General features: G+C 36.6%; 3 protein-coding genes across 7 annotated transcripts in view; 2 read left to right on the top strand and 1 right to left on the bottom strand.

The window, feature by feature from the left end:
• Positions 1 to 3,576, top strand: part of dnmt3bb.3 (DNA (cytosine-5-)-methyltransferase beta, duplicate b.3) — a 14,975-nt gene extending 11,399 nt beyond the window's left edge. The window contains exons 20-24 of one of the 2 annotated variants that reach the window (XM_016295868.1): positions 1,766 to 1,914; positions 2,089 to 2,174; positions 2,281 to 2,350; positions 2,444 to 2,565; positions 3,078 to 3,576. In XM_016295868.1, coding sequence (XP_016151354.1) covers positions 1,766 to 1,914; positions 2,089 to 2,174; positions 2,281 to 2,350; positions 2,444 to 2,565; positions 3,078 to 3,219 — 569 coding nt within the window. In that variant the 3' untranslated portion in view covers positions 3,220 to 3,576. The remainder of the gene's footprint in view (positions 1 to 1,765; positions 1,915 to 2,088; positions 2,175 to 2,280; positions 2,351 to 2,443; positions 2,566 to 3,077) is intronic. The other variant, XM_016295867.1, reaches the window with a different exon arrangement.
• A 202-nt stretch (positions 3,577 to 3,778) lies between these two features.
• Positions 3,779 to 6,250, top strand: cdc42l2 (cell division cycle 42 like 2). Of its 2 annotated transcripts, none has more exons than XM_016295870.1 (6): positions 3,779 to 3,987; positions 4,689 to 4,828; positions 5,088 to 5,160; positions 5,274 to 5,374; positions 5,449 to 5,646; positions 5,749 to 6,250. In XM_016295870.1, the coding sequence occupies exons 1-6, from the start codon at positions 3,960 to 3,962 to the stop codon at positions 5,836 to 5,838; spliced, it is 630 nt and encodes a 209-aa protein (XP_016151356.1). In that variant the 5' UTR covers positions 3,779 to 3,959; the 3' UTR covers positions 5,839 to 6,250. The 2 variants fall into 2 exon arrangements, with proteins under 2 accessions (XP_016151356.1, XP_016151355.1); XM_016295869.1 differs by having other exon boundaries at positions 3,780 to 4,049.
• A 4,428-nt stretch (positions 6,251 to 10,678) lies between these two features.
• LOC107603135 (F-box only protein 6-like) lies at positions 10,679 to 13,938 on the bottom strand. Of its 3 annotated transcripts, none has more exons than XM_016295849.1 (6): positions 13,803 to 13,938; positions 12,656 to 12,917; positions 11,975 to 12,089; positions 11,758 to 11,853; positions 11,177 to 11,312; positions 10,679 to 11,081 (listed from the first exon to the last, which is right to left on the bottom strand). In XM_016295849.1, the coding sequence occupies exons 1-6, from the start codon at positions 13,824 to 13,826 to the stop codon at positions 10,935 to 10,937; spliced, it is 780 nt and encodes a 259-aa protein (XP_016151335.1). In that variant the 5' UTR covers positions 13,827 to 13,938; the 3' UTR covers positions 10,679 to 10,934. The 3 variants fall into 3 exon arrangements, with proteins under 3 accessions (XP_016151335.1, XP_016151336.1, XP_016151334.1); XM_016295850.1 differs by having other exon boundaries at positions 13,840 to 13,938; XM_016295848.1 differs by lacking the exon at positions 13,803 to 13,938 and adding an exon at positions 13,433 to 13,778.
• Between the last annotated feature and the right edge of the window lie 3,408 nt (positions 13,939 to 17,346).

Raw genomic sequence — 17,346 nt, 5'->3', positions numbered from 1 at the left:
ACAAATGCAGACATGGTTTTATGTTTAAGCTGTGCGATGCAACGCGTAAAAAATACAGTAAGTCATTATAATCAGTAATTATGTCCCCACTGGATGCAACAAATGCCTCGTTTATTATGGGTTTTAATGTTTTTGTCTCTTCGCTCAGGCCGGGACACGGCATCACATGGTGAGGGGCGTAACATTTCCGTCACATGCTTAAGGTATTCGGCCAATCACACCGCACTGGATAGCTGGCCAATCAGAGCACACCTCGCTTTTCAGACCGATGAGCTTTGTAAAGATCGAGCGTTTCAGAAAGACGGGGCATAGAGGAGAAACAATAATGTACAGTATGTGGAAAAGAATGTGTTTTTTGAACTTTAAACCGCATAAACACATTTCATTACACCAAATACACAAAATAATGTTCTTTTTAGCAACATCATATGACCCCTTTAAAAAAGGACTTGTTTTAGGTTTTTAAAACAAAGAATCATTATACATTTGAGATTCTGCACTATTTCTCTGCCCCTAATCAGATAAGTAAATTGAATCACATTTATGCATGTTAAATGGTGCTGTGAATCAGGATAATTGCAAATTGGACTCAATCGATAATAAAATCTGCAAGGGAAAAATATTAAATTAGAACTACACAAAGTGTAATCATTTTCACAAGTTTTGACCCCAATCTAATTTGGTCTCATTCTCTAGCTGCTACTGTGTGGACTGTCTGGATATCCTAGTGGGTGAGGGGACATTTAACCAGCTGAAAAATGTGGATCCATGGACCTGTTACCTTTGTGCACCCGAGAGCAGCTCTGGAGCTTTGAAGCCCAGGCATGACTGGAGCATCCGTGTGCAGGAATTCTTTGCCAACAACAGCGCCATGGAATTTGTTAGTCATCTTATACAAATATTGGATGATCTTCCTGATTTGTATTTGTATTGGTTCCAACACTGACATTTGTCCTCCTCAGGAGCCCCACCGTGTTTACCCATCAATCCCTGCTAACCAGCGACGTCCAATCAGAGTGCTTTCCTTATTTGATGGTATAGCCACAGGTAAAACTTGCCGAATTACTCAACCACTTGTAGTGTAATAAACACTTATATTGTGTTCTTGTACTGGTTATGTGGCTCGTTCAAATACATTTTTGTTTCAGGATACCTTGTTCTGAGGGATCTTGGCTTCAAAGTGGCAAAATATGTGGCCTCAGAAGTTGATGAAGAGTCTGTTACCATTTCCATGGTCAACCATGATGGAAAAATCACTTATGTGAAAGATGTTAAGAACATTACAAAAAAGCATGTACGGTTACAAAATCATTTTTTCATCCTCTTGTTTGTTTTCTGTTATTAAATAACATTTCTGTGCACATCTGAAGACGATGACTCAACACTCATTGAATTTATTCTCTTTCATTGTTCAGATTGACAAATGGGGCCCGTTTGATCTTCTCATTGGTGGAAGTCCTTGTAATGACCTGTGCACGGCCAATCCCCACAGAAAGGGCTTGTTTGGTAAGACACATCTGGTGCATGTTGCACAAAAAATAACAAGCACCTTCTTGATCTGGCAACGTATAATCTGATTGCCTGTCTTTATTGGCAAAAAGGTTGGAAAACCTTGTCTTCATGAAGCTGAAAATGTTAATAATCAAAATGAACACGCATCAAATATAAGGATTTTGTTGAATTACTGAGCAGACTCAACACTTGATCTCATGTTAAAACAGATAGCACAATTTGTTGCATCTGAGATCCTCTTTACTCTCTGCAGAGGGCACAGGGCGGCTCTTTTTCGAATATTATCGGCTTCTGAATATGTTGAAGCCAAAGGAAGATGACCCACGGCCGTTCTTCTGGCTGTTTGAGAATGTGGTGTTAATGGAAAACAAGGTTAAAGCTGACATTTGCCGCTTTCTGGAAGTAAGTTTTCTTCTTTATTATGTTGGATAGAGGTTTGCTAAAGGCTCTCAGCAATTCTTATAAATTTAAAAAGCTTGTATGTTAAGTTTATGAGATTTTTCTTGAAACTTGGGATCCGATTTTAAAAGAATGTTTAGTCTCGTGGTGTAGTAAGTGTGTGTGGTTCGTTTTTAGTGTAACCCTGTGCTCATTGATGCTGTGAAAGTGAGTCCAGCTCACAGAGCAAGATACTTCTGGGGAAACATACCTGGCATGAACAGGTGCGTTAGTCATTTCGTATGACTATATCACACTGACTTAAGGCACTCAACCATGTAAATTAAATTAATGTGATTTCATGATCTCGTTTTATTTGGTTTTGAGCAGACCAATCGTAGCATCTCAGAAAGACAAACTGAGTCTTCAGGAATGTCTGGACCCTCGCCGCACTGCAAAGGTTTTGTCATGAGCTTCTAACCAAAGATATGCAGTACATAATAATTTCAATGACGTAATTACATTTGATTGTGAGTAATTTACCATTTTGCAGTATGAAAAAGTTCGCACTATCACCACACGGCCAAACATACTGAAACCAGGCACTGATGACCGGCATTACCCCATCATTATGAATGGGGAAGCTGATAGTCTGTGGATCACTGAACTGGAGAAGTAACTTGACCTGGCATGAACAGGTGCGTTAGTCATTTCGTATGACTATATCACACTGACTTAAGGCACTCAACCATGTAAATTAAATTAATGTGATTTCATGATCTCGTTTTATTTGGTTTTGAGCAGACCAATCGTAGCATCTCAGAAAGACAAACTGAGTCTTCAGGAATGTCTGGACCCTCGCCGCACTGCAAAGGTTTTGTCATGAGCTTCTAACCAAAGATATGCAGTACATAATAATCTCAATGACGTAATTACATTTGATTGTGAGTAATTTACCATTTTGCAGTATGAAAAAGTTCGCACTATCACCACACGGCCAAACATACTGAAACCAGGCACTGATGACCGGCATTACCCCATCATTATGAATGGGGAAGCTGATAGTCTGTGGATCACTGAACTGGAGAAGTAACTTTACTTTTTCTGCTATTTCAGTTTTATGTCTTATCAAAATTAATTCCCAATTATGTTTGATTTATGCTGACTCCCACACTTGTCTTTGTCAGAATATTTGGATTTCCGAAGCATTACACAGATGTGAAAAATCTGGGGCGTATGCAGAGGCAGAAAGTATTGGGGAAGTCCTGGAGCGTCCCTGTCATAAGACATCTTCTAGCACCTCTGAAGGATTACTTTGTTTGTGACTAGGTCCCCTTGAAATGAACTGAAGTTTATTGTGCACTTCTAATCTTTTTCTTTGAGTAAAAAAGACTCAGGGACACAACAGTTTGTCTTTTTTCATTGTTTTAACTCAAATTTAGAAATGTAGAAAATGTGTGTGGTGCTCTGTGAAGTGCCAAGATAATAACTCCTGTTAAGCTTTGTCTCTAGCTTTGATTTAAGAACTAAATTAATGTTGACCAGTGACTGAAATGAAGAGTTTTCATTAATTCAGGCTTTTTAATTTTATTTTTCTTTGTTTGTTTGTTTAAGCTCCCTTGATAGGTTAGTACTTATTTAAATTAAGTGAAGTGTTTATTTGTATCAAATGGTAGGAGAATAAAAATCGTTTTTATTTTTTTAACTCAAGTTTACATATCTGCAGCATTTTTGCTCAGAAGTCCTAGTTATTCTCACAGTGCTGTTCATTTGATTGAAATCACCATGATTAATAATGTTTAGGTTTTTATTTTCAATAAAAATGAGCTTAATTCGAGGGTATTTGAAAGGCTTTACTGGGGCTTTAAATGAAACGAGCAGGAGGACTTTTATTTTGAAATGTGATTGGTAGAAGCGTGTTCTGGATGGACAGCCACAGCCATGGCAAATTCTTACCCGTTGTAAATAGTTAAATCTAAGTTTACGATGTTTAGAGTAAAAGTTCAAAGTAGTTGTATTTGTGAGCCATTTACATAGTTAACAGTAGACAGTTTATCCGTTGTTTAAACATGTTTCGTCAGGCTGTTAAGAAACTAGGTATCTTATCATAATGTCAAAATTCGGCCAGTCAACACAACTGAACGCTTGTTTGTTATGTGGTATGCTTTAAGAGTTCTTATGAAGGCATTTCATTTAGAAATCATGCTTTTGTTTATATTTCATCCCGTAAGTTACGGGCCGTAACGTGGGTCATTATCAAAAATGTCGACCTCGACATAAATTGTTACAGAAGTTTTGAATTAAGACCAATATTTTAGAATACAAACTGGTGGTAAGTATTTAACAACATCGTGGAATTATTACTAATCATAAGGACAATACGACTTTTTTTCTCTGTTTTGGGTTGGTTATTTGTATTATTTATTTCACAAAAAAAGTGTCACATTCTCATAAAATATTCATTTTCTAAGATTATGACATCGGCATCTCAAAATCAAAATAAACAGGATTTTCAGCCTGTGACCCTTGGGAAAATATTTTTTTCTGGGATTTATTTAATTTGTGTGTGTGTTTGGAAAACTCGTGTTTGTCTCCATATTTTGAAAATGACCTATCTGCCAAATACACAAGTTAATTTCTATATTAGTAGAACTTGTGTACACGAAAAACATTGTGTAGCTTAAGCAATTTACAAGATGTTTACCTTTAAGTATTTTATAGGCAACACAAATGTATTCTTTGCATGTATGCTGCCTAATCCCCACTGAAAACTGAATAGTATTTATTAATAATTACAGATACTTTGATGCCAGATGCTGGAAAACAACTTGTGACAACAGCAATGTCCACAATTAAATGTGTGGTAGTTGGAGATGGAGCTGTGGGTAAAACCTGCCTTTTGGTTTCATTTACAAACAAATTTCCATCAGAACCAACGGTAAGGATTTTTTACATTTATGCATGCAATTCTTTCATACTGCAACATGCTGAACATGCAATGCTCTCTTTGGTATGTTTATCTTGACTGGCTTAAGAAAGAAAAAATACAACCCATGTAGCTTTTATCAGTGATAACTGCTGAATAGACAGTTATCCCATTACTTGCAACACATTGAAAAAAATCAGTGTAGTGTCAATTCAGTTGCTTTGTCATGTTTTATTTTTTTTCTCTCTCTCTCTCTCTCTCTCTCTTTCAGGTGTTTGATAACCAAGCAGTGACTGTAATGGTTGATGGTGAACCGTATACCATTAGATTATTTGATGCTGCAGGTATGATGATAACACTATTCGTGAAGCATTGTCAACTTATCTTGAAAAAGTGTCTTAACATTTGGCACAAGAACTGATCCTGACTAATCGAAATATATTTCAATATTTTGTAGGTCAGGATCAATTACGACCCTTATACTATCCCCAAACTGATGTCTTCTTAGTTTGTTTCTCTGTAGTTTCTCTGTCCTCCTTTGAAAATGTAAAAGAAAAGGTGAGTCTTTCAATGATCTGTCAGTCATGTGGAATAATGTGTTTGTTGCTAACAACAGTTCATTTGAAATGCAGTGGGTGCCTGAGATAACTTATCACTCTCCGAAAACCCCCTTTCTGCTGGTTGGAACTCAGATTGACCTTCGAGATGATCCTGTAACTATTGCAAGGCTTGCAAAAAACAAACAAAAGCCAATCAAACCAGAGACAGCTGAAAAACTAGCCAGAGACTTAAAGGCAGTGAAATATGTTGAATGCTCTGCTCTAACGCAGGTGGGTATGCTTGTCACTGTGTTCGGTTTATAAAGCCACGTTTTGAATGTTTGTCTTTATTTGTATAACCAAGCAATTCACTTTTTTCCCCCTTTGTTACAGAAAGGACTCAAGAATGTCTTTGATGAGGCGATATTAGCAGCTCTAGAGCCCCCCAGATCACAGAAGACATGCAAATGTGTGGTTGTATGAACTGGACACAGAAGCATCATCAAAGACAAATCTGGGTGTAAACCAATAGGATTGTTTTATTTTTGTACAGGTTTTTATCAGGAAAGTAACAGTAGCTATTACTCAACTGTTTTTTCCCCTATAATTTACCTTGGTGCTCATATCATGTGTGCACATTTTACTATAGTGCCTTTAAGACTTTGACACTTCACAACAAAGATATTCAGGTATATGGTAGGTTAGAGTGAGATAAGTTGTGCCACTTTTTATTTAATTAGTCTAATAAGGAAGGAAAATGTTGAAGTAAATACTGTGTGGATGTCTGTCAGCTTAATTTAGAAGACTTTACAGAGCCATATGAATATGTCTTGTCCCACATTAGGGGTAAGTTGTTATGTCAAGTTGAGTCACTGGGGAATATCTGAAAGATTTGTATTTTAAATAAAAGTATGAAAAAATATTTATACAGAAACTATCTTCCTCTGAAAATATATTATTTCAATGTGACAAAAATATACATGGTTTTATACATTGCCACTTCACCAAAAAGTACATACCTTTTTATATACATTTTTTAATGAAATCCAAAAGCTTTCTGACCCTTCATAGACAGCAATGCAACTGACCAGAAAGGTAGTAAGAACATCATTGAAATGGTCCATGTGACATCAGTGGTTCAACCGTAATGTTACAAAGCTATGAGAATACTTTTTGTGTGCAAAGAAAACAAAAATAACGACTTTATTTAACAATTTCTTCTCTTCCCTGTCAGTCTTCCACGCCCATTCACGAGAGTACCATGACATATTCTCATGCATACATAGTATGAGAGCCTGTTCTAGTACACTCCCAAAACAAAATCAAGACTTTGTAAAAGAGCATAATAGGACCCCTTTAAAATTTGAATGTCCGCCGAGGCCCCCTAGTGGTCCCTAGACCCTGCTTTAAAGCCACTGTTTGAGATTTCATTAACAAACAAAAGCTATGATATGTCAATCATAAACATAATTACTGTAAAATACTGTTCATTTTTATTATTCATGTAGTATTGTTCATACTACATTCATAGCTAACAGTACATGAATACTGTAGGCTTTTCCCCAGATTTCTACTAGCTCTAGGTCTGTAACCAGCATAATCTCATACTCTAATTTTTACAGCAGAATTCTATCATAGAGGAAATGTATCTGCGAAAATTTCAGTAAAATAATCCTTTCCCTCTAAATTGAGGGACATTTTTTATAAAAATGGCACTTTCTCACACCTTTTGCTGTATTTTTTTTTTATAATGCGCTGTAAATATCTGTTTTTGTACTAATGAATTACAATCCAAAACTAAGATATTGCGGTTTGTGTAAACGTCCGTGTAACCAAATTAGTTGTGGGCCAATAAAAATGATGGTCACTGTGCTTAAACCAAGTTAAAAAAAAAAAGTTCAAGCCACCAACTTTTTTATATTATAATGCGCAGTATGAAAAAATGGATATTAATTTTTACGAAACATGTGAAGACGAAAAAATAAAATGTTCTTTTTAGGAATATCAAAAAAGTGCTGAAAATTCTACCACTGTGATTCCCAAAAGCCACCAATGGCTTCAATGATCAACTTAGGTTGGTTGCTGGTTTTTAGCTGGTCTAAGCCGGTCATCAGCTACCATGTCCCACCCTGACCATTTTAACATGGTATGACCATCTGGTTGATTGCTGGTCCAAGATGATCTACCTATCATAAGACAAGTCAGTCCATTTCAACTAGCATTCAATTAAATGCTAATTCTATGACAACTGGTATTAACTGAAACCAAGAGCTCAACAACTTACTGAATCTGATCTGGGTTTAACCCTATGGTGATGTACGAAACTTGGTGGCATTTGGAATGTGAACACAAAAAAAATTGAGGGCATGATTTGAGCAGACCAGTGGACGTAAAAAAATAGTCACATTTGTGGTAGTCGGTCAAAAAATGACCGACATAGGAAATGAATGGGAAATCGACAAAAATTTTGATATTTTTTGTGTGTACAATCTACAAATCTGACACGATGCAGAAAAAAGTAAACAGCAATGACAGGGTGAAACTCTAAAACATCAAGAGTGCAAAACCAACACATCCACTCTCTCTCACACACACACACAACTATGAACTGGTGTGACAACACAGCAAATATGTAAAATAAAAGCAATAATTCAACTACAATGCAGTAAAGAAGTGGACAGCAAGGAAGGGGTTACACTCTAAAACAGTGTTTCCCAACCAGCGTGCGGTCTGTCGAGAGCAGGGGTGGTCATCAAATCATTTTTTTAATATTTTTAAATTGCTAAAATGTTCAAAAAAGCATCTATTATATAATATCAATTTCTGGTGTCGCCAATAATTAGAGATGCACTGAAATTCCGGCTGCCGAAAATGAGTTCACCGCTCAGGTTTCATTTTCACGTGGTGTGACGCTCTGTGTATTATCCCGCTCTATGTGTGTGTGCTCCGCTCAGTCGCTCACGGCCCATGTGAGTGCTCCACTCATATACCGTTCATGCTCATCAAAACAGCAAAGTCCACTCAAAAATCGCGCTGACAGGAAACATCGATGCATACAGTATTGTTTCTGTCTGCAATAGCCCTACTGTGCTGTAACGAGGTGTGGTAAATGGACAACTCTGTCCTCTGATAATAATAGCTTTCTAGGATTAAAATCTCTGACTGACCCATCCTTGTTTTTGATATGACATTTGATTGATAAAACTAAGTCACTTTTGCATGTCTGGACCTACTTGTGGTTTTTGCTTTATCTATATTTCTTTTTGCTCTGCTTGACCTTGGTTAGTTTGTATTTTTTAGTTTTTTACCTAATTGGTATGTTTATATGAAATTGGAGTGAACATCTACTTTGATTTGATGAGACATTTTTAACCTCATAGCAGGTGTCTTGATTTTCTTTTGGATTTTGCATTTAAGTGTTAAGCATTGTACAATTGTTAGCATTATTTATTTTGTTTTGCGATATAGGAGCCTTGCGCCCAGTAAACTAGATTACCTGCCATAGGTAAGCCTCGGTTTTTGTTTGTTTCGTGTGTATTCTATGTTTGTAAATCTAATCCAGTCTACAGTTGAATGATTTTTAAGATTAGTGCTCGATTATTGTTGAAATAAAGCTTTTGTACTTTAATATCCACGTCTCAGGCCTCTGTCTTTGAAAGCACGTTCCTGTGTGCCCTTTGTAGGTGACCAATTTATAATAAATTTTCCGTTGGACAGGCTGGCATAGTCAGCTGAATTTAGTTTCCCTTTCCGATTATCACTCCCGCTACATGAACAAATATGAATGACTGCATTTTAATAAGCAGTGATCAGACCTGTTTGATTTGTTTGTAAAGTATAATTTGCTGAATTGTTGCTCTCTTTTTATATGATTTCTTTTCTATACATATTTTATCCATGCATGTCGATAAAATCAATTAGTAAAATGAATAAATATGTTTTGTCTGAATAATAATTCATAATAATGAATAATAAGTCTCTTCATGGAGGCACAATGTTATCAGACACTTCTGGCTGCTTGAATAAACGAAACGCGTCACATGCACGTCTGTAAATAGGGTATTTTTTATTATGGCTTCAGTGATTGGAAACGTTTGCAAAGATCACAGAAGTCCATACGGCTTCATTCACTTCCTTTCCACTGTATACATTTCTTACATTCTTTTACAACTGTTAGAAATGCAAAATTAGTAGGCCTATAGCAGATAAATGGAAAAAAAGATATAAAATAACTAATCTCATCAAATACTTTAAACATGAAATCTTATTGCAACACTTTAAAATGAACTGCACCTCGAAGTCATTTCATTTTCAGCTATATTTTGTAATAATCACTAGGAAACCTTAAACCTCTGGATTATTTGTTGCAGGTATGTTATCTGTACTGGTGCAGCTTAAACAAGGACCTCAAGTGTACAATAATAGGTCTCTTTTAATACTTCTCTCTTTTAACCAAGCACCAAACCTTTAAAGGCACAATATGTAAGATTTTTTTATTAAAATATCCAAAAACCACTAGAACAGTGTTATATATTTTGCTGACTTGCGTACTTATCCCAAATGTTTCGAAGAATGTTTAAATCCAGAGAAATAAGCAATTTTAACTAGTGACCGTGTCCATAGTGTCACTGTGTCGCCTTCCAATGAAGTCATAACCCCTCAATTTCCGGTTTTGTTTTATAGAAAACATGGAAACACCAAAGACGCTTTAATATGTTGTGCGTTTTAATAGACCGGTGACGACCGCACAGAGTAGCATAATAACAGAACTTTCAAACGTATCTAGTATGATAAAACAGCGCTGCTTTACCCCACATACGCACAACCGGAAGGAGTGGAAGCGGTCGACTGTGGCATAATAAAAGCGCCGCTGCTTTCAAGCCGTGTGTCACACTCGTTCAGCAGCCTCGTTTCGCTTTGATGGATTTCAGCCTCACCCTGCTTCATACTACTACGTTAATAAATCATTAGCTCATCCATGAACATGATTTCTGCCCGAGTCCCGTCGGATTGCATCGGCTGTGGGGATGAAGACGACAACTCCCACGATTCCACACTCAGTCACGGCTTCATCAAACTACGTCTTTGTCTATTTGTTTATTTTGAATATGCACCCTCTAATGGCGAAAATTACATATTGTGCCTTTAACAGTTTTTGTACAGTCAAGCTTCAAATTTTTTTTTAAAAATTACGTTTCTGTGTTGAACATACCATCACTTAAGTGCAATAAATGATTCCAAGTTACTGCATGTACAGGTGCATCTCATGAATGAAAATGAAAGATGAACTTTTCCACGACATTCTAATTGATTGAGATGCACCTGTATGTAAACTGATTATTTCTTTAAGTGAAATAATTTCTAAAAGTGCATGCGTATGCCTGTAATTAGGCCTTTCATTTTAACAGTTTAACATATAGCGTTTATTGGAGCTAAATACGTACACAACAGAGCTCTGTAAGGTTATACTTGGTATATCTCCTTTATGGCATATTGCATCATTAGAATTCCTCATCTGTAGGTCACTTTTCTGCCTGTAAATTTAAGGAATATATATATACTGTATATATATATAAACACTATCTCTCTTCAGCTGGACAGATCTCCACACTACTGTTGGTAACCCGTATCCCATACCAGCCTGCCCAAAACTGTGTATCCACCCCTCCATGAGTGAAACAGATAAACCGAACCCCAGGTCCATAATCCTTAAAGACGTGTGTCATCTGAAATAAAGCAGAACAAATAAAGAGACAATGAAGCCTAGACTGTTGGTTTGATTGTAGGGGAATAACTTGACTGTCAGTATTATGCTACTCACTTGACACCACGGCTCATGATTCCACTGTTCAAAAAAAACTTTCTCAGGCTGAAAAGTACAGAGAGGTTTTTTCCTCCGATCAAGCAACTCTACACTGATCTCATACTGACACCCACAATCATAGCGTGGTGCATACCTGCAGAGAAGACATCACATAAATGTGCTTTCATATTACAACCTGCTTTGTAAGTAACACTGGTACTGCATTTAAAGGGACAGTAAAATTCTGTCATCGTTACTGTAAAACACAAAAGAAGATGTTTTGGAAGTCAACAGGGTCCAAACGACACGAGCACATTGACTTCCAAAAAAAACAGACAGTTTTCAAAACATTCTTTATGTTCCAAAGTAGTAGTTTTGAACATGTTTGGAATTTTTTTAAACAAAGTTACCATTTATGCAGATTCTTGCAATAATAATAATTATAATAAAACTATAGCAATAACATAAATATTTAAATCTGAATATGATGACCCAGATGGAAGGGTCATTCACAGAAAAAGTATTAAATTCATCACCAAAAGAATGAAATTCACCTCCTAAGATATAGAAGCTTGAAATGGGTTTGCGTGAATGCTCACCAGTCTGTTATTTTGATAGGAGGTTGCAGTCGATCCATGAAAGCATCACTGTAGCCTTCTTTCTTCAAATCAATAAGCTGTTGCTTCAAACATAACCTAAGGACACATTTTTATCAGTGATTCATGTGTGGATTGGCTTGCTGATTGATTGATAATCATATATTGACCAATAAATAAGTTCAAAATGTTCTTATAAGATTTAAAATATCAAATATACCCATAAGAAGTTACAAAACATTTTGTGACTGTCTCATCTGGAAATGGTTTCATATTTCCCCCTGTAACCCAGCAGTCACCTCCATTCTGTACAATCGTCCATCCTTGAAGTTGACCTAATAAGAACATCAGAGAAGAGATGTTATCTGAAACAAAAATTCACACCTTAATAAAGACATTACTTTAAATTATATGCATGTCTGCACTATGTTTGTACTTTCTGTACTGGAAGCTCCTGACACCAAGACAAATTCCTTGTGTGTGTAAACACTTGGCAAATAAAGCTCTTTCTGAAGACACTTATTGTTCAAACCTATTTATGTAAATCAGGGTTATTATTAACTAACCCTAAAATTTTAACCATAAAAAAATCATTACTTGATATATAATAAACGTTAACTGAAATAAAATATAATATTAAAAAATATATATTTTATTTCAACTACTTGCAATGGCAAACTTTCTCATTTTCATTTAATACTAAAATAACAAACAAAAACGGACATAACAATCAATAAAAACTGTACAGACATTAGAAAAACTTATAATAATGACAAAAACAGAACACAATTAGTACAACTTCAACTAAAATAGAACGAAAACAGTAAATACAAAAATAAAAACTCATTCAAAATATTTATAAAAACTACAATAGTATATCAGTGACATTGATATGAATCACCTTCTGCTCTGGGATTCTTGAGCAAGTTATGTCGATTCTTAGTTAAGAAGTAAAACAAGCGCCAGTCATCTGGTGGTCTGGAAACCTCACATGGGTGGAATCCCTCTCTGTGACAGCGCTCTCTCCAGTGTGCAGCACTGTCCACCAGCTCCTTCCACTCATGACACACCAGACGACAGACTCGCACCACCTGATGAGCAGGCAGATTCAGGAGGATCTCCTCAACCACAGCTAGAGGAACATCTGCCTGCAGACCTGAGCACTGACAGAGGAAGAACCATTCAGTCCGAATCCAGCTGTGGAACATGGTTGTTAATATTTATTTGGTTATCAACTAGGCTATAATCTTCCAAAAAAACAGTTTGACCACTAAGATGGTATGACCAGCTGGTGACTGGTTTATTGCCAGTCTACCAGCTTGAACCTCCTAGAAACCAGCTACCACGTTCTGCTGAATAAAATAAAATAATAATAACAAATACAGCTAAAACCAGCATAAACTGATTGGCTGGTTTAAGGTGGCCTCCCAGCCTGACCAGCTAAAGAAGTGATAACAACCTCTTTAAAACCAGCCTGCAAACCAGCTATGACCAGGCTAGGAGACCACCTTAAACCAGCCAATCCTAGGCTGGTTTCAGCTGTTTTTGTTTTTTCCCTCCTTCACATCTATTATCTTAAGATGGACTTTCTAGCAAAAAATAAAGTCTATTTCTGTGTTAATAATGTGTGGGCCAGTTTGATTATTCTCTATGACAAATTAAACCATAAGCAACTTACTGCGTCTAATCTGGGTTTCCTTGAAGGGACATGAATATGTCCGCTCTCTGACTGACCCGTTCTTGTTATTTGACATATTTGTCTCTTATTAGACATGTTTGCGGGTCTGGACCTACGGGTGCAAACACGGAAGTTATGTTTCAGTCTGACGAACGATATTACACGAATCCAACTGTGAAACACAAACAATAGTCGCTACTTCGCATTAGTTATATGTCAGACTCAGACAGCGTTTTTCTAACCAGTGATAACGACTTAATGCGGCAGCACTCTAATCGAGATATATTGCTCTAATCTGCTTCTGGTAAACCGGAATATGTCTGCGCGTCTTGACCGACGGCTCACTCCAGCATTTCCGTTATATGCATACTTCTTTCCGGTTTAGACATCCCATTAGCCACACGTACCATGCTTCTGGTCAGAATCCGAAGATATTCCTCAGGAATCACGTGTTGTTAACGAGATCGCAAAGCGAAAGTACTGATGTATCTGAGGCTTGTTTACACCGTGGCTCCTCCTACAACACTGACCAATGCAATAGGATTGCAGCATATAAACATTGCAATGGATACATTTCTTACCTCTAGAGTTCATAGCAGTTTCATTCAAGTGCTTTTTACTGTTTACATTTCTTACAGTACATCGTAGGCTATTAATCTTATACCTGCAAAGTTAGATTGCCTAACATTTAACATTTAAATTCATTGCAACACAACTGCACCTCGCTATATATTTAGTTGTTTTCATTTTCTTCTTCAGGTTTTTACTTTTACTGTCCTGTAATCATCAGTGGGAAAGCTTATACTTATTGTTTGTTAAACATGTAGCTTAATACAATGCCGATTTTCAAGAGGAGCAATATATCATGGCTATTATTGTTTTATCAAATGTTTATGGTAAAATGAATTTGCCTGAAGCAACGAGGCTTTAAAACAAATGAATGACATTAGGTTCATTAGGCTACTTATTACTTTTCCGTGTGGTGCACGTTACTGTCATCTGGTGGACATAGAAATGAAGTTCATCTGCTAAACTGTAGTTCAGTTAGCAGCTGGTTTACGTGTGGATGTACAACAGGTCTTTTGACAACATGCTATTTTTGAAGCAATAAAAATAGCTGTTAGTAACTAGACTAGAATAAATTACATCAGACATGAAGTGCAATATTATAGTCTTATAAATAATGATGATAATAATGAAAAGTTTCAAATGTTTCACTCAACATTTTCTAAATTCATTTTAACAGTGTAATATACAGTGTAGCATATATATACACACACTCTCTCTCTCTCACACACATAGCTGTTCAAGAGCTGTCCGGAAAAAAATCCAACCATGTAATATGACAAATAGAGACATTTATTCCCCATTCAAAGGTGATTTTAGTTTTTGGCAAATGCCAGATGTTGCAGGGCACCAATTCTGGACTGTAGAGACATGATGCATGGGCGAGCACATTGTCGTGATGAAGCTGTTAAAGCAGCACTGTGTAACTTTTGGCGCTCTAGCGGTTAATAAACAGAACTGCACACATGCCGCGGAAGAACATTCCAACCGGAGCTACTTCTCTAAGTTTATATAAAAAAAAAAATTTGGCAACTAACTTCAAATACACTTTTAATATTATATTTTATTTCAGTTTACATTTATTTTATTTCAAGTAACAATTTTGATTATGGTTTTAGTTAACTATAATAACCCTGGCCTTTACAATTTTGAACTCCACTGTATATATTAATGAGAGGTTTATCATTTTAGCAAGAGATATAATGAATGTGGATGTGAGAAAGGCACTGACCTTTGAACAATGCTCAGAATTACAACTGTACTGTCTCTCTCACTCAACTGTGGCCTGTTTATGGATAAATGAGATCTCTCTTTCCAATAAGGTCCCTCTTCCTCAGTGGATTCCACTGTTCCAAGAATGTGTATAGATGGTTAATGCCAACGTGTCCCCTGGGTTTTCTCTCACTCTTCCTGTGTCCCTTGCTGCAAAAATCATTTGAGAGCGATGGTGAGATATAAAGTATAGCTCTCCATCAAGCACACGATCACAGCAGGCTGATTAAAGTGAAATGAAAAATAAAAATCATGGGAGTGGATGTAGTGTGGAGGGATGCGTTAAGAGGGCAGAGAGTAAAATATCAGGATTCTGATTTAAAGGTCTGTTATGCCCAAGATATCAGAGATTTGCCGTGAGGCTACAGTATGAGGATGTCTGCGTGAGAGACAGTTTTGGGAATTAAAATTCATAATTCAGGTATTGTTGTGAACAGATTGGGAGGAGTCCACCATTGAACTAATATATCAATGATTCTCTTTCTCAAGACATATTATATTATATGAATTTTAATAAAAAAGATTTACACTTATATATATAAACCAGTCTTAAGTGTACATTTTTCAAAATTTAGATGTATACATCATCTGAAAGCTGAATAAATAAGCTTTCCATTGATTTATGGTTTGTTATGATAGGACAATATTTGGTCGAGATACAACTATTTGAATATGTGGAATCTGAGGGTGCAAAAAAATAAAAAATATTGAGAAAATCGCCTCTAAAATTATCAAAATAAAGTCCTTAGCAATGCTGTAATATTACTAATCTAAAATTAAGTTTAGATATATTTACGGTAGGAAATTTACAAAATATCTTCATGGAATATGATCTTTTCTTAAAGCTGCAGTCCGTAACTTTTGGCGCTCTAGCGGTTAATAAACAGAACTGCACACATGCCGCGGAAGAACATTCCAGCCGGAGCTACTTCTCTAAGTTTATGTCTATGGCGATTCACGCAGGTATGTGTTACTCCGCAGCGGTGACGACCCGACCAGGCTACAATAGTTCAAATATAAGTACTTATTATAAGTGTACCGTAGTGATTCGGAATAAGAAAATAACGCGGTTTGGAATATGAATTCATGATGTACATTATATATCATTATATACATTTTGCAAATTTTGAACACAGAAAAAGTTACATAGTGCTGCTTTAATCACCAGCTGCCCATATCTGCTGCCGTTTTCGACATATTGCATCTCTCGTCTCGTATTCTTCATATTACATGGCTGGATACTTTCCGGACAAGACTGTAAAATGTCATTATAATATGTATGCCAAGTTCTGTTATGAAACTCTAGATGGTGCAGGCTGATGGGTTGTTAATGCAAACTGATGATATTCACAAGCTGAATGGTTCATGTTGCATATGCAGCCAATGAGCTTACTGCTTTACATTTAAATGGCTGGTTATCATTCACTAGAGCAGTTCCTCTGAAATCCTCCACCTTCCCCAGCTCCACCTGTATAGATCTGCTAGGGGTTATTATACAGTATCTCACAGAAGTGAGTACACCCCTCACATTTTTGTAAATATTTTATTATATCTTTTCATGTGACAACACTGAAGAAATGACACTTTGCTACACTGTAAAGTAGTGAGTGTACAGCTTGTATAACAGTGTAAATTTGCTGTCCCCTCAAAATAACTCAACACACAGCCATTAATGTCTAAACCGCTGGCCACAAAAGTGAGTACACCCCTAAGTGAAAATGTCCAAATTGGGCCCAATTAGCCATTTTCTCTCCCCGGTGTCATGTGACTCATTAGTGTTACAAGGTCTCACGGGTGAATGTGGAACAGGTGTGTTAAATTTGGTGTTATCGCTCTCACTCTCTCATACTGGTCACTGGAAGTTCAACATGGCACCTCATGACAAAGAACTCTCTGAGGATCTGAAAAAAAAAATGTTGCTCTACATAAAGATGGCGTAGGCTATAAGAAGATTGCCAAGACCCTGAAACTGAGCTGCAGCACAGTGGCCAAGACCATACAGCGGTTTAACAGGACAGGTTCCACAAAGAACAGGCCTCGCCATGGTCGACCAAAGAAGTTGAGTGCACATGCTC

The sequence above is a fragment of the Sinocyclocheilus grahami genome, unplaced genomic scaffold, assembly GCF_001515645.1.
Source record: "Sinocyclocheilus grahami isolate Dianchi unplaced genomic scaffold, SAMN03320097.WGS_v1.1 scaffold341.1, whole genome shotgun sequence".
Lineage (NCBI taxonomy): Eukaryota > Metazoa > Chordata > Actinopteri > Cypriniformes > Cyprinidae > Sinocyclocheilus > Sinocyclocheilus grahami.
The sequence above is the reverse complement of the archived record's forward strand: the minus strand, read 5'-3'. Positions and strand labels throughout refer to the sequence as shown.

Coding starts and splice junctions, on each gene's coding strand:
- cdc42l2 (XM_016295869.1), top strand. CDS start 4,001: ATGTCAAAATTCGGCCAGTCAACACAACTGAACGCTTGTTTGTTATGT. Junction 4,829..5,087: donor AATTTCCATCAGAACCAACG/GTAAGGATTTTT, acceptor TCTCTCTTTCAG/GTGTTTGATAACCAAGCAGT. Junction 5,647..5,748: donor AATGCTCTGCTCTAACGCAG/GTGGGTATGCTT, acceptor CCTTTGTTACAG/AAAGGACTCAAGAATGTCTT.
- LOC107603135 (XM_016295848.1), bottom strand. CDS start 13,528: ATGTCTAATAAGAGACAAATATGTCAAATAACAAGAACGGGTCAGTCA. Junction 12,090..12,655: donor CAAGAATCCCAGAGCAGAAG/GTGATTCATATC, acceptor TGTTCTTATTAG/GTCAACTTCAAGGATGGACG. Junction 11,082..11,176: donor ATCATGAGCCGTGGTGTCAA/GTGAGTAGCATA, acceptor GCTTTATTTCAG/ATGACACACGTCTTTAAGGA.